This window comes from Rattus norvegicus, chromosome 6, assembly GCF_036323735.1.
Source record: "Rattus norvegicus strain BN/NHsdMcwi chromosome 6, GRCr8, whole genome shotgun sequence".
Classification (NCBI taxonomy): domain Eukaryota; kingdom Metazoa; phylum Chordata; class Mammalia; order Rodentia; family Muridae; genus Rattus; species Rattus norvegicus.
The window spans coordinates 26,780,625-26,796,615 of NC_086024.1; the positions used below are offsets into that span (position 1 = coordinate 26,780,625).

A 15,991-nucleotide genomic window follows, 5' to 3' on the forward strand; every position below is an offset into this window, starting at 1 on the left:
GGCACCTACATGGTGGCTCGCAATTGTCTGCAACTGCACTCCCAGGACATCCAATGCCCTTGTCTGGCTTTCAAGGGCACTAGGCACATACATGGTGAACTGACATGCATGCAGACAAAACATACACACACACACACACACACACACACACACACACACACCAAGGAGATGAGCTTTGAATGGTGGGAGGAGGATATTCCAGACAGTGAAGCAACGGTGGCAAGGGGCTGAACTCCATGACGTACAAGTGGACCTGGGGCCTAGAAGGGTGATGCTGATAAGGTCTGTAGAGGGCTGCAATGTAAAACCTGCAATGTTTAACAAATGGATTTGAGACTAGAAAGGCCTAGTGTTGATACGGAAAGATGATGGCGACAGAAGCAGTAATGTGGAAATGACCAGGGTGGATGGGAAGGAGGACAGAGCAGGAGGCTATTTTAGTGACAGTGACATCCAGGGCAGCAGACCAATACATATTAGGAAGAATCTGAGTCGTCTCAGGACGAGTCAGGGTTGGCTTTGGTTTGGGGAGACTGAGCACAGAGGACATAGAGCAGGCACTAAAGAAAGCACCGAGGCCCTGCAAACCCACACGCCACAGCCAGTCCACTTCAGGGTACACACCACCACGATACAGAGGCAGGGGCTGAAGTGCGCATCTGTATACCTCAGGGCACAGGGGCATTAGTCAGCGGCCAGAAGCAGGTGAGTGGGTAAATAAAGGTGGGATTTAGCCTCAAAAGGAAGGAAACAGAGACAGCATGGAAGAACCGTGAAAACACTGCTGTATGAAACATGACTGTACTTCTACTGTAGTTAAAAAGAGGGACAGAGTAGAATGTTAGCAGGGATCCTGAGAAGAGGAATAGAGGTATTATTAAACAAAATGGAGCTTCAGTTAGGGATCAGTTCTGCAGATGAATGGTGGATGGTAATGCTGACCGTACAGAAACAGGATGTACTTGACATCCCCAAACTGTATGGTCAGGACCAGGGAGATGGCTCAGGGACTTGAACACTTGTTTCTCAAGCCTGCTGACCTGAGTCGGATCACTAAAGTCATGCGAGAGCTGGATGGGGTGCCCCATATCTGTACTGTCGTATCCCAGGAGTCCCACAGGCACGTGGGGGCAGAGATGGAGTATCTATCACCAAGAGCCCAGGGCTAGCAAGCCTGGAGCATGCTGCACATGCGAGAGATCCTGTTTCAACACACTGGAAGGGGAGCAAGCTTCCCAGAGCTTCCCGGAGCTGTCCTGACTGCCACACAGATGCTGGGGCACACACAGATTAACATCAACGAAGCAATGCCCACCGCCTTGGACTCCAACAGAAGTCTGGTCAGAAAAGACTTGGGAGTCCTCCCAGAGGCAGTGAACAAAGACATAACTGCCTGTGACTTTTTAGGGGATATACTTGTGAAAAGGCACAATAATAACTAAGAAGCCATTACAGTACATGTCACTGTTTAAAGGGTAAGTTAGTCAAAGAATCCAGTTGTAAGACGCTGTGTAAAAGCAGCTGCAATGTATATTTTTAAAAGGCTTTTTCTTTTTAAGTTGCCTCTGGCCTCCTCTTCCCCCCAGCAAGAACAGTTTTAACTGCCTTCTGCCTCACTCACCATCCAGTCAGAAGGAATTAGAAATCATTTTCTCATCTTCATGGTAAGCTGTGGTGTGAAATACAAGGCCTAATCCCCTTAATTTTCAGATGGAAATATTTGAGGACAAGACCTGATCAAGTCACATCGGTCATAAACAAAAATCAATAGAGCCCTGACCCCCAAACCATATTGTCGATGCCCTCAAAGTCAGGTCGCAGGAATCAAAACACATCTGACAGCAATACAATATACTCACTTAATTTCAATCAGCATGTATGTTATACACAGAGCAAGCGCCCCAGCAAGATCGATCAGAACAAACGGGTTCATGCGGGGCAAGAAGATACTGCTGAGTCCTGGGATAATGCCGCACAAGCTGTGGAAGACCAAATGGAGCGTTCGTCAGAATCACACGGCACCGATGGGAGCATTGCTCCAGGAAAGGTGCACTGTACTTCCCAGAGAGCAAAGAGGACACGGGGCGAAGCTCTGCCGCTGTAGAGAATTCCTCCATGACATCAATTAAAAAGCCAAGAGGCTGAGAACTGGGCTGAGCAGCTCATGCTGACTTCAGCTGCAAATCTAAGCCTCTGTGGGAGAGCCAGTTCTCAGGAATTCTCGGTAAATTATACAAATCGGAAAACTCCAGGGCATCTTACCTGCGACTAAGGTCTGCCACATGCTCTTGAAGCCAGCTCGTACTTGCAGCTTTAAGGAGAAAAGACTCAAATTATCTATAGAGAAGAATAAAGCCATCAATAGAAACATGACTTCTTTCACTTTAAAAATAAGTTTGGCAGTGACCACGGAACATGGCAAAGGGCAAGACTTCCCCTTAAATCTACAGCAGTAAAGAGAGAGCAGTGACACTAGAACACCTCCTTTCCTGTCCGAGTGTGTGACCAGGACAGTGGCCTTTGGCAACTGGTTTAATCTTTGAACACCTCAGTGTAAAATGAGGTAATAAAGTATTTGCTTCAATGACTGCGGGAAGAATTAGTAAATGCTCATCACTCCTGACGGACACAGAGAGTCTGGGATACCAGTGAGCGCCTTAGAAAGCTCTCCCTGCCTTCTGCTGTTGCTGCTCAAGTTCAAAGACCTAAAGACCACCACCTACCTGTGTCCTGTTTCTACACAGGCTCTGCGAACCCACTCAGTCTCCACTTGTTAACAGGATCTAACATTTGTTAAATCCTCTGCGGGTTAATCAGAGTCCAAAACACTAAAGGTTTTAAAAACAATCAGCAATTTATGCTGACAACGCAGAGATGCTCCTGAATTTATGCCGATGACGCAGAGACGCTCCTGAATCACGAAGACTTCGAGGCGCCTTTTGATCGTTTTGTTGGAGGCAGGGTCTCAGTGTGCAGTCATGGCTGGCCTGTGTGCCTTGAAACTACAGTCCTCCTGCCTCAGCTTCTCACATTCTAGGACTGTAGGCATGTGCCCCCACGCCGAGATAAACCTGTGGTTGTTCATCATGTATCATTTAGTTCACTGGCGTCTATATATTCTTTTCAGTGTTTACTGAGATGAAATTCTGAACAATCTTTCACATAGACCTCAGAAGCTAGCTGGGCAGTGGTGGGCACGCCTTTAACCCCAGCACTCAGGGGGCAGAGGCAGGCAGATCTCTAAGTTCAAGGCCAGCCTGGTCTACAGAGTGAGTTCCAGGACAGCCAAGGCTACACAGAGAAACCCTGTCTCAGAAAAACAAGCACTTGAGAACCTTTAGGCTAGCTCTTCCTTATCTGCTGAATATATTTCTCACAGATTTATAAGTTTGTGAAGAAAGAAACCTGCCAGTCTTTAAAAGAAAATATTTAAAATTAACTGTAAACTAAAATAAGCAAACAAAAAACCCCATACCTTCAGAGACGTAAGCAAAAGGCTTATTCCGAATAGAAAGCATCGTGAACAGGTTGAAAGAAAGGGCCACAAAAGTACCAACTAATAATCTTCCCCTAGAAAGAGCAAAACATTCCCCTTAATGTTTTTGTGATAATTCCAATCTGAAATTTCATATGTGGAGAAAATGAGGGAAAAAAGGGAAGAGCGACCTACTTTAAGTCTGCCAAACAGAATCCAACTTGTTTTCTAGTTACGTAGCTCATGTCTTGCCTGCTGCAGCTCCATTTTACATAGGACTAGCTGGGTCTCTTACCAACAACGTTTTCTCATGAATGTTTTACTGCTATGGATTTGTACAAATGCTAATGAAGTTGTGCGAACAGAGTTATGCAGTGGGTGAGAAGTATATTCTTTCTAAAGGCGGCAAATGGGAAACGACAAACATTAGAGGGAGCTATTTAGTGTGCTGGGAACTGCTGAAGGCCAGACGGAGTCCTGGGATTTGGAGGTTCTCCTCCTGAGAGGCCAGTGGTAAGACACGGGGCTGTCCTCTCAACTCTGATGCGGGACAAGGTAATAATGGAGCAACTAGTAATTGGGAGTAAGATGAACAGAAAATGACCCCCAGCCCAATAAATTCTTTGGCTGGAGATTAAATGTCAGTGGAATAATATCTCCCTAGCATGCATGATGCCCTGAGACCAGACTGGTCCCAGAGCTGCGAGAAATAAACAAATAACCTCTTACGTGTGTATCTCAGGCTGCTCCAAAAAGCGTTCTGCACTAGAAGAAAAATACATCAAATAAGTTATATAAATTATAAAACTAAAAACATGTATTACTATACATTATTATAAATATATAATTAATCTATCCTAAAGTTCATAAAACTACTTATTGGTGATGATGCCAGGAAACAAGTGATTCTCAATACATAATGTCAGCATTTCTCTAACAAGCCCGCCACTTCGCCGGCCTGGTAAGGAAGTTCAGCCTATGGCAGGCTGAATCTCTTTCATTCAGATTCACCTATGACTGGAGTTAGTCTTACCAAAGGACGAAATTATACTCCCAGAGCCTGAACACTGCCATGGTAATCTGCATACTATTCAAACCGCTATGTCTCACTGGATTCTGTCATATTTCCAAGGGTCATGGGTGACATTTTTCATAAAACATACAAAAGTGTACCTTTCTTTTAGTATAAAGAGGGCTCCCAATTGTGCCAAGACAGTAGAAGCAAATACAGCCAGGACTTCTAGTCTTTCAAACCTGAAATCAGATTAGCAGTTAGGATACCAAAATTCTTCAATTAATGAACCGGTCTTACTAGAACATGTGTATGTTCCACTGCTCACTGGATCAATATATTCATGGGCAGTGTACTGCTGGCTAAACCGAGACTACAGAAGCTGTAGATGAGTGATACCCAGAGCGGAGGTTATCCTGGCTGAGACATCGGCCACCTTCCTGACTGTCAGGTTGACTGGACTAATCTGCCTGGCTGCAGCGTCTCCCTCCCTCACTGCTCAGGTGTGTCCTTCAGTCAAGGGCATAGACTATCTGTGCCTGCAGACCCTCCACAAGCTCCCAAAAGTAACACCAGTGAAAACTGAAACAATAGTATCTATTTTATACATATTTATATAACTACTTATGGCCATTACTTTTGTAGAAACAATAATTATCATAAGTTAGCACTTAATTGACCCATTCTGTATTGGACACTATTCAGTGTTTAATAGATTATTTCAAGTAAGTCTTAAGTATTGTCATGGCTTCCCTTGATCAAATTAAGAAATACTACAGGAGTAGTGATCACACTTCTGGGTAAGTGTGTGATGGTGTTTCCAGAAATAACTAGAAAATGAGGGCTCTAAGGTAACCAGCGCATCAGTGCCCTGACAGGCTCATCATATGATGACTTAACTGGGAGGTGCCAAAAGGAAGAGGTAGGGTGTAGCTGGAAGAGACAGTAAGAGGCCTGCCATGGGGATCATGCCATGATCTGGTCTTTTCCTGTATGCCTCTTTTCTCTGCTTTCTGTCCTCCATGATACAGAGAGCGGTCTTCTCCTATCCTCCCCACCTGTGTTCAATCCCCTGTGCCTGAGAGACCATGAACTGAGCTCTCTGGAATAGTGAGCTGAAATGCCTTCCTTTCCCATGCTGTTCTGCCGACCACTTTGTAATACGCCGGCACAAATCATTAGAATCTCTTCATCTGTTTCATTTCTGAACAGGTGAGTAACTTGGACACAGACGGAAAGTAACTGTTTACAGAACCATACAGCTAAGTTCCTGTCCAGCCAAGTAGATGACCGACACCCGACACGTACAGCTGCAAAAGTAAGATCTTTGTACTAAATCCGCTCACTCCCAGGTTCACAACTTTACCCATCAATCAAGACTGCCTTCTCATTTCTAAACGCAGTTATTGCTAATCCTGAGCACACGTTATAATCTCTATGCTTGGAGCTAGAAATCATCACAGTGTTTCTTTTTTTTTTTTTTTTTTTTTTCTTATTTCTTTTTTTCGGAGCTGGGGACCGAACCCAGGGCCTTGCGCTTGCTAGGCAAGTGCTCTACCACTGAGCTAAATCCCCAACCCCCACAGTGTTTTCTATAACACGTACTCTAATGAGGAAAAACAGAGACAGTAAGCTTACATGCTTAAGAGTTCTCATGGAAATAACCATGAAAGTTGAGAAAAAAATGTAATTAAAGATTAAATGTCATCACACTGCGCTTTGTAAAGGTAACATTTGGGACTAAACAGAACTCTATGCAGTACTAAAAGAATAACCAAAGTATATTTATTAGCATGGCTAGATGTGAACAAAAAAATTAAGTTATAAAAAATATAAAAACATCATGTAAATGAAACAGTTCTACCTGTGAAGAGTAATACACTGACATTAAAATGCATGTTGAAATGGAAAGTGAAGGGAAGCAGACAGTTGAAGTATCACAGGGTAGACAAACGCAACAATGTAGACACGAGAGAGACTTAAAACCAAATTGTTACCACTCTACTTGCTGCATGCGCCTGGGAGGTTGGGGCCTATAAGAGAGGAGGACTAAGCCTCCCGCCATAGCCGACTTTAGTCAGGGCATCAGACAGCTTATACTGAGGGTATTCGGAGGGCTGCAAGGTCACAGGAGTTTCATGAGGACAACCTGTGCTAGAAACATCATCTGAACAGGAATAGTAGTTGAGGGGTAATCTGAAGTAAACCCACTCATTCTTACTATACATGGGAAGAGCACAAAAGCACATTCCAAGAACCCCAAGCTTCAGAGAAGCAGAGGTTATAAGACTTTTGCCTTGTTTCCTTGGAGTTTTCTCACAAGCTCTCGAAATTCTCCTCATACAGCTTCATTCATGGGTAGTGTTCTGACACCAAACTAATACACATGGAGCCTTCTGATTTGTGGGAAAATGACATGAAGGCAGCAAGAGATAGAAGGTTCTGTCTCCAGTGAATGCTATTTGATAGCTGAAGATCATGGTGACAATAAATGTGACTTTGCCCATACCTCACTCCACACATGAACTCAGTTTCAGGTGGATTGAATTGAAAAGACCTCTGGCTGAAAACGTAGCATTGTGGGGCTCACGCCTGGCTGAGGGAAGGCTGGTCTAGACAGTGACCCTGCTTTAACTGCTCCCCCAAAGCTTCCTTATTGAAGTACAGTTCTTATTTAAAATTGCTTTCTTGAATCTGCAACGATTATCATATGTAATGAACCATTAGAACCTCCTTTAATATAAAAGCTTCCAACACTCAGTGACCTCTATAACCATACGCAGAAGTTCAAGGTTGTCAGCTCACTGCTAAATCCAAAGTCTTACCCAGAGATTTACCTTCGTCACTGAATGTGAAATATGGAAATATATCTTAGCACTTACAGAACCCACTTATAAACATCCTTTATACTTGCTATGACTGAACAGCATTTTTAAAATATTAGAAAACTTACTGAAATCAACTTTTCTTAGTATACATTCATAAAATATGAAACAAATAAACATATATATATATATAATTTGCTGTTTTTACTGTATCATTTCCAGACTCAATGCTTAGAAATTTTTATTTACTTAGTTCTTTGATTTTTCAATACAATGTTTCTCTGTATGCAGCTCTGGCTGTCCTGGAACTCTCTGTAGACCAGGCTAGCCTCCAAATGCTGGGATTAAAGGTGCATGCCCCCACTGCCCAACTAGAAAACATTGCTTATATACATTCTCTACTTAATAACCATTATACTAAGCAGGTGGCATTTATTCATTTTTATTTTCCAGAAATACTACAGCCAGCCCTTTTGCAGGGTAGCATGTCCTTACCATGATAATAGCAGTCAGTCAGCAGAAAGTGAGGTAACTTGAACTTACCCAAACGAATAGGCAGCGCTAGGTCTCCTCATCATCACCCAGTAGCTTATTAAACATGTAATTAAACTAAAGAAAAACAAGCTGCATTAGAAAGTAGAGCCAGAAATACATGCAGAGACTACTGAAGTGCTTTTTAAAGTAAGGGTTTATTTTACTGTGTGTGTGTGTGTGTGTGTGTGTGTGTGTATACACGTCCACATGCACATGTTAGTGGACAAGGGAAGACAGGGTTGGATCTTCTGGAGCTGAGTGTGCAGACGGCTGTGAGCCACTCAGACGTGAGTGTTATCTGGGATTTCTCTGAGTTGTCTCAGCTTAATCAGTTAATCTGAGAGCCTGCAGATTAACTGCAGAGTCAGGGCAGAACTCTGGCAGGCCAGGAACCTGAAGGTAAGCTGAGGCAGAGGCCAGGAGGAGTGCTGCTTACTGGCCTGTTCTCCATGGCCTGCTCAGCCGGCTTCCTTATACACTGCAGGACGACCTGCTTGGGGTGGGACCACCACATTGTAACCTCACCATTCGCTAGGTAAGAAAATGCACTGAAGACCCGACCATAGGCAAATCCCATGGGGGCATTTTCTCCACTGAGAGGCCCTCTCTCCAAATGACTCTAGCTTGTGTTGGCTGGCATAAAACCAACCATGAAGAAGTGAGGTAGCCCACTGTCCCTGCATCAGGGCTATCTGAACACAAGCGGTAAGGACCAATGACTATCAACCTTATAGCATAAGACAGATGATAACTAACAGGCAGGTCTCCAGTGTGTGTAAACTGGACTCACGCTGTGGGTGGTGACTCAGGACAGTGCCAGAGCTCACTACCCTGCAAAGAAAGGCATGCGACTTAAAACTTTGGAATAAACTGCTTATTTCTGGAATCCCCCTAGATTTTCAAACTGTAGTTGGTGAAACCATGGATCCTGGAGACTATTGTAACACTCCTGTCAGCCACAAATAAATTTGGGAGGATTGGCTTGATATGATTTCACTTTCTTTCTTATTATTAATGTATGAATTCTTATTATTAATGTGTGAACGCAAGCACAGATGACCACGGAGGCCACAGGCTGTCAACACTGCTGAAGCTGGTGTTACAAATCCAGTCTCAATCACCTGGCATGGTGCTGGAACCCAAGCAGGTCCTCTGAAGAGGAGTACAGGGCCTCAACTGCCAAGCCAGCTCTCTAGCTCCTTCTGTGTGTTTTAGTGTATGACACCATTTACGTTCATCCTTCAGAGTCATCTCAGGTGTCCGTCAGCGTGTGCACATCCTCAGCTCATGCCTGGGTATTCACCTTTCTGCTCTTACACCAGTGGCTCTTGTCACTTATGTTGCTAACCTCTACGATTTTTTTCTTTTTTCAAAACAGGTTTCTCCGTGTAGCCCTAGCTGTCCTGGAGCTCAGAGCTCCACCTGCCTCTGCCTCCTGACCTCTTGTATTACAGACTTTTATGGGATAAATTTACTTATTTCAGTAATTACTTTCCTTTAAGTAAAGGAAGCTTAATAGAATCAGTACAACAAATTTTTGACTACTATCTTTAAAATTTAAAGGATATATAAAAAACTTACCTAAAGAGATCAAAAATGGTGAGGTAAGTATAAGCAGTTAAAGCTGCAAACAACAGAAAAGGCTCATTAAATGTCGCTTAACCTGGCCGTCCATTATGATCTGTGAGTGTGCATGTGTGGCCCGAGAGTTTACAGCAAGGGGCCTGAGAGACAGGGACAGTGACTGATATGGGTGCTGAGAATTGAACTCAGGCCTTCTGCAAGACCGGTAAGCATTCGTAACACCAACCCGTCTCCCAGTCCCCCCTTTTGGGAAGGGGTTGTTGGAGACAATTTTTAAATTTTTATTTTTTAGACTTTTTAATTTACTTATTTTATGTCTGTGAGTACACTCTCACTCTCTTCAGACACACCAGAAGAGGGAATCGATCCCATTACAGATGGTTGTGAGCCACCGTGTGGTTGCTGCTGCTGTCAGATGAGTATTTTTCTTTTGTTTCTTTTTATCTTATTTCAAGTTAACATAATAAATTCATAAGTGTTTCATCCAGCAACCCCCTCCCCACCTTTCTCCAACTCTACTCCCTCAACTCTCTCCAGAGTTGGAGACTGAATCCAGGGCCCAAGCACGGAGCAGGCTAGGCAGGCTCTTTACCACTGGGTGTTACTGAGGTACTCCCAGACCCTCTCAGTACTGCTTGCTCAATCAATCAATCAATCAATCAATCAATCAATCAACCAACCAACCAATGGATAAAGAAAAAAAGGAAGCAAACAAACAAACCACAAAAAAGAAAACTATGGTTTAAACCATTTGAGTTACACATCCCAGAAAAGCACGTAATGCATAAAGGAAAGTGCACTCTTAGGGCTACGACTGCTGTGGTACTCCACTGTGATCAGAAGCAGCTTGGGAAGGAAACAGTTTCTTTATCTGGCTTGCTATCCTAGTGTGCAGTCCACTGAAGGAAGGCAGGGCAGGAGCTCAGACAGGGCAGGAACCCGGAGGCAGGAGCTGATGCAGAGGCCGTGGAGGGTGCTGCTTACTGGCGTGTTTATTACTTCATAGCCTGCCTGCCTTCTTTCTGGTTTATTTGTTTACATAGGGTTTCTTTGTGTTGCCCTGACTGTCTTGGAACTCTCTAGGTAGACCAGGCTGGCCTCCAATTCAGAAATCTGCCTGCCTCCTTTATGTATTATGTGCTTTTCTGGAATGTGTGTAACTCAAATGATTTAAATAATATTTTCCTTTTTTCTGGTTTGTTTGGGATCAAAGGTGTGCCTGCAGGTCAGAGGGGAGCACCAGATCACACTATAGATGGCTGTGAGCCACCATGTGGTTGCTGGGAATTGAACTCAGGACCTCTGCAAGAGCACCCAGTGCTCTTAACCGCTGAGTCATCTCTCTAGTCTCGCAAAAAATATTTTTAAGGGGTTGGGGATTTAGCTCAGCGGTAGAGCGCTTGCCTAGCGAGCACAAGGCCCTGGGTTTGGTCCCCAGCTCCGGAAAAAAAAATATATATATATATTTTTAAAAGGAGGCCAGCAGCAGCAGGTAAGGGTGTTACTACCATGTCTGACAGCCTGAGGATCCCTGGAACCTACATGGCGAAAGGAAAGAACTGAACCCAGGGGCCACCAGCCCAGGGCAGCACCATCCAGAATGGGCTGCTCCCTCCCCTACTGATCGCTAATTGAGAAAATAGCCTACTGGCTTGCCTACGGCTCAATTTTATGGAGGCATTTTCTTAATTGAGCTTCCTCCTCTCAGATGGCTATGGCTTGTATCAAGTCAATGTAAGGTTAGCTAGCACATACATCTGTATTTAAATCAAAATACAGGGTGAAGCGGAGCGGGTGACAACCGAAGGACACCTACCGATGCTGTTAGTAGAGCTGCACCACATGAGCAGGAAGCCAGTGCACAGCACGTTGATGGCACCAAAAAGAAGTATCTTCCAGGACTGTGGGAAGGAAAATCATTCCCAGTCACACAGTGTTGACACAGAGCACCAGATCTGTTCAAGCTGCTTAATTAACACCAATAAAAAGCACAGACAGACAAACACGACTTCTTCTAAGAACTGTGTCTGCCATGTTTTCTAGACCTAGCAAAATCATCATCAATTGGGCTACTTTAGTCAAGCAGGAGGGACACTCAGAGTAACCTAGGCAGTGTAGCAAACCCTGTCAGAACCAACCCGACCAGAATGTAAATTTAAACAGAACTCTCTGACTAGAGCTATTTACTCAACAAGCATCTGTGCCAGGAATTATTTTAGGCACAAGAGTAAAGCACAGAACAAAACATGGACTTACCATGCGGGCAGAAGGACAAGTATTTAGGTTAATGGTAGTAAGTACTAGGAAGCAAATAAAAAGTGGGTCAAGGAGCCAGGCGGTGGTGGCACAAGCCTTTAATCCCAGCATTTAGGGAGCAGAAGCAGGCAGACCTCTGTGAGTTCGAGGTCAGCCTGGTCTTCACAGTGAGTTCCAGGACAGGCAAGGCTACAGAGAAAAACCCTGGGGAGGGGTGAGGGGGTAGGCTGGGCTAAGAAAACAGTAACAGAAGGTGGTGTGAGAGGCTTCTTTCTGGACTAGCTCATCAGAACTTATGGCAAAGTGAAAGATCACAAACTGCAGTATGAGGATAACTGGAGACAAAACGGAAGTCAGAGAGCTAAGGCCCCAAGTGAAAAAGCCCCTCGTGAGCACAGCTAGAGCAAAAGAGAGGGAGTCTGAGCCACAGCATGAGATGGCCTGAATGCCAGGAGACATTAGCTGGGGGCTGCCTTACATTTCTCCTGGGCATGGTGGGGCACACCTGTGATCCCAACACACGGGGTGCAGAGGTAAGATGGCAGCTGAAGGCCAGCATGGGCTACACAGCAAGTCTGAGGCTAGCCTAAGCTATGTGGTGAGACTTTTTCTCAACCCCTCAAGAAAGCAAAAGATCATTCTGGTTACTCTGAGGCTTTAAAGTGGTAGGAGGGAGTGCTAAGGGCAAGACTTTGCATGTTGCATTAAAGACAGTTGGCACATTTGTTTAACTATTAATGTGAGGAACAAGGGACTAAACCAGAGTGAAAATGATTTAAAATTTTTCTGACTTTAACATCTAGAAGAATATTCAGTTAATATCCAAGTAACTGAAGATCAAGGTTCAGTCTTGACCGTGATATGACTGAAATACACATTAGCCATGCATGGGAGGTGGAGAAGGCCAAATTCCATAAGAGAAGCAAAGGTGGGAGGGGTTAGAACTTGAGATTCAAATCCAGAGTCACCAACACACTAGTGTAATGAAAACCAGAAGAGCAGACAGCACTTCTAGATGTGCAAAATCATACAGGGAAAATGCTCACGGTCCACAGTGCAGAGGGAAGGGGCTCTCAGTCCACAGTGCAAGGGGAGGGGCTCTCAGTCCACAGTGCAAGGGGAGGGGCTCTCAGTCCACAGTGCAGAGGGAAGGGGCTCTCAGTCCACAGAGAAGAGGGGAGGGGCTCTCAGTCCACAGAGAAGAGGGGAGGGGCTCTCAGTCCACAGAGAAGAGGGGAGGGACTCACAGTCCACAGTGCAGAGGGGAGGGGCTCTCAGTCCACAGTGCAAGGGGAGGGGCTCTCAGTCCACAGAGAAGAGGGGAGGGGCTCTCAGTCCACAGTGTAGAGGGAAGGGACTCACAGTCCACAGAGAAGAGGGGAGGGGCTCACAGTCCACAGAGAAGAGGGGAGGGGCTCACAGTCCACAGAGAAGAGGGGAGGGACTCACAGTCCACAGAGAAGAGGGGAGGGGCTCACAGTCCACAGAGAAGAGGGGAGGGACTCACAGTCCACAGTGCAGAGGGGAGGGACTCACAGTCCACAGTGCAGAGGGGAGGGGCTCACAGTCCACAGTGCAGAGGGGAGGGACTCACAGTCCACAGAGAAGAGGGGAGGGACTCTCAGTCCACAGTGCAGAGGGAAGGGACTCACAGTCCACAGAGAAGAGGGGAGGGGCTCTCAGTCCACAGAGAAGAGGGGAGGGACTCACAGTCCACAGAGAAGAGGGGAGGGGCTCACAGTCCACAGAGAAGAGGGGAGGGACTCTTAGTCCACAGAGAAGAGGGGAGGGACTCACAGTCCACAGTGCAAGGGGAGGGGCTCACAGTCCACAGTGCAGAGGGGAGGGACTCACAGTCCACAGTGCAAGGGGAGGGGCTCACAGTCCACAGTGCAGAGGGGAGGGACTCACAGTCCACAGTGCAAGGGGAGGGGCTCACACTCCACAGTGCAGAGGGGAGGGACTCACAGTCCACAGAGAAGAGGGGAGGGACTCACAGTCCACAGTGCAGAGGGGAGGGGCTCTCAGTCCACAGTGCAAGGGGAGGGGCTCTCAGTCCACAGTGCAAGGGGAGGGGCTCTCAGTCCACAGTGCAAGGGGAGGGGCTCACAGTCCACAGAGAAGAGGGGAGGGACTCACAGTCCACAGTGCAGAGGGGAGGGGCTCTCAGTCCACAGTGCAAGGGGAGGGGCTCTCAGTCCACAGTGCAAGGGGAGGGGCTCTCAGTCCACAGTGCAACGGGAGGGGCTCACAGTCCACAGTGCAAGGGGAGGGGCTCACAATCCACAGAGAAGAGGGGAGGGACTCAGAGTCCACAGTGCAGAGGGGAGTGGCTCGCAGTCCACAGTGCAAGGGGGGCTCTCAGTCCACAGTGCAAGGGGAGGGGCTCACAGTCCACAGTGCAAGGGGAGGGGCTCACAGTCCACAGTGCAGAGGGGAGGGACTCACAGTCCACAGTGCAGAGGGAAGGGGCTCTCAGTCCACAGTGCAAGGGGAGGGGCTCACAGTCCACAGTGCAGAGGGGAGGGACTCACACTCCACAGTGCAGAGGGGAGGGGCTCACAGTCCACAGTGCAAGGGGAGGGGCTCACAGTCCACAAAGAAGAGGGGAGGGACTCACAGTCCACAGTGCAGAGGGGAGGGACTCACAGTCCACAGTGCAGAGGGGAGGGACTCACAGTCCACAGAGAAGAGGGGAGGGCTCACACTCCACAGTGTAGAGGGGAGGAAGGTGCTGATAGTGACTGAGAGATAATGGACATGTTGGGAAGAAGAAAGCATGCCATATTTTAAGGAAAAGAGACCAATTCTTGCTAACTATGGCAAACAGATCAACACAGATCAACAGAACTGCAACTCTCATGGTGGAAAGAGAGAACTGATTCCCAAGGTGTGCTCTGACCTCCACATGTGTACTGTGGCATGCACAGCATCTAGAAGTGTGGGCAACTGAGTGAAGTACAGAACTTCAACAAGAGGAGCGCCCGTGGCTTGTCATCGACTGGCAGTGAGCCAAGTCAGCAGGGTTGGTTTCCTCAGACTCAGTAGCTCAGGAACAGGGACAAGACAGAGTGAGTGAGAACTTAAAGAGTTAAGAACTTTCCAGAGGGAAGGGGCACAGCACTCAAGATAGACAGTGACAATTGGTTTTTACTTTGCCTGTACCTGGTGCAGCTGATGCTCGTGGAGGCCAGAAAGGGCGTCAATCACCTGGACGGAGTCTATGGTAGCTATGAGCCACCATGTGGGTGCTGGGAACTGAAGCGGGGTCCTCTGCAAGAGCAGCCACTGCTCTTAACCTGAGTCACATCTCCAGTCCCCCCATCCTCACCTCAGTGCAATAATGTGGCTTTGCGATACTTCAAGCCAAGGTTGAAGGACTTACCCTTCGGTCAGCTGCTACGAGTCTAAATTCCTGTAGTAACTTTCCAAAAAAGGATCTCTGTGGCTTTCGAAAGAGATGAATCGTCCCCTTTAAGACAAACATAGAAATACAAATCAGCCTTAAATATCTAATAATCTTTAATGCTCTTGTGATTTGATAGTGCCAACACCTACCTTACTGACTGTTCTACGTGGGAAATACTCTACACAAGTTACAGGCCCTTATTGATATGCAAATAACCCTATGGGAGGCAAGTCAAGTCAGTTTTGATAAGTTGGCCAACACCTCAAACCTGCTAGCAGATAATTAGGCATTCTAGCTCTGGATAATCTTCCTCCCCAAATATTATACTTTACCTAACAACTAAGCAACTGTACAGGTAAAGCCCTCCTGTGTTCTCTTTTAGGCGTTTAGGCAAAGAATCTGAGGGAATCCCCATGATCGCGGTAACCTACAGCAGTACAGGGCTAGTGTGATCATTAATAGCTTCTGTTAACGCCCAGAAAGACCTACCTTTCCTTGCACTGAAAATATGCTCCTCTAAAGTTTTCTGGATGAGGTTTCTAAAACAAAGTATAACAGCTATGTTTCAAGAGAAAATTTTGTTATTCCAAAAAGCAATTATTTTGAAGGAGGGAGAGAGCTCATTCCTGGTCGTCAAAGAGTAACATGTCATAATCCCACTGCTGAGAAGCCAGTTAATTACATATTTTGGTTTTAGCAAAGTACTCTGTTGAAGGGTCAAGGCACAGTCACTATAACAACCCAGTGTATTTCTACTTCGCTGAGCTTTGAGTCAAATACTGACGCTGCTAAAAAACCCTGGCCCTGGGCTGTGAGTGTGCCTTGAGGAGATTCATACTGGGAACCTGCCTGGAAAACAAAACTCAAATGAAAAGATCCAAGTGTGAAAAACCTTC

The 15,991-nt window shown here is 46.1% G+C and overlaps 1 protein-coding gene across 4 annotated transcripts in view; it reads right to left on the minus strand.

The window, feature by feature from the left end:
* Positions 1-15,991, minus strand: part of Slc30a6 (solute carrier family 30 member 6) — a 29,853-nt gene that overhangs the window by 7,821 nt on the left and 6,041 nt on the right. For 2 of the 4 annotated variants that reach the window (NM_001277279.1, XM_039111896.2), the window contains exons 2-10: positions 15,072-15,158; positions 11,247-11,331; positions 9,428-9,470; positions 7,856-7,921; positions 4,649-4,729; positions 4,205-4,240; positions 3,476-3,570; positions 2,263-2,311; positions 1,860-1,979 (exon numbers count right to left, since the gene is read on the minus strand). In NM_001277279.1, the coding sequence (NP_001264208.1) occupies positions 1,860-1,979; positions 2,263-2,311; positions 3,476-3,570; positions 4,205-4,240; positions 4,649-4,729; positions 7,856-7,921; positions 9,428-9,470; positions 11,247-11,331; positions 15,072-15,158 (662 nt within the window). Of the gene's footprint in view, positions 1-1,859; positions 1,980-2,262; positions 2,312-3,475; positions 3,571-4,204; positions 4,241-4,648; positions 4,730-7,855; positions 7,922-9,427; positions 9,471-11,246; positions 11,332-15,071; positions 15,159-15,991 lie in introns of those variants that run through there. The other 2 variants (XM_063261613.1, XM_039111898.2) reach the window with 2 other exon arrangements.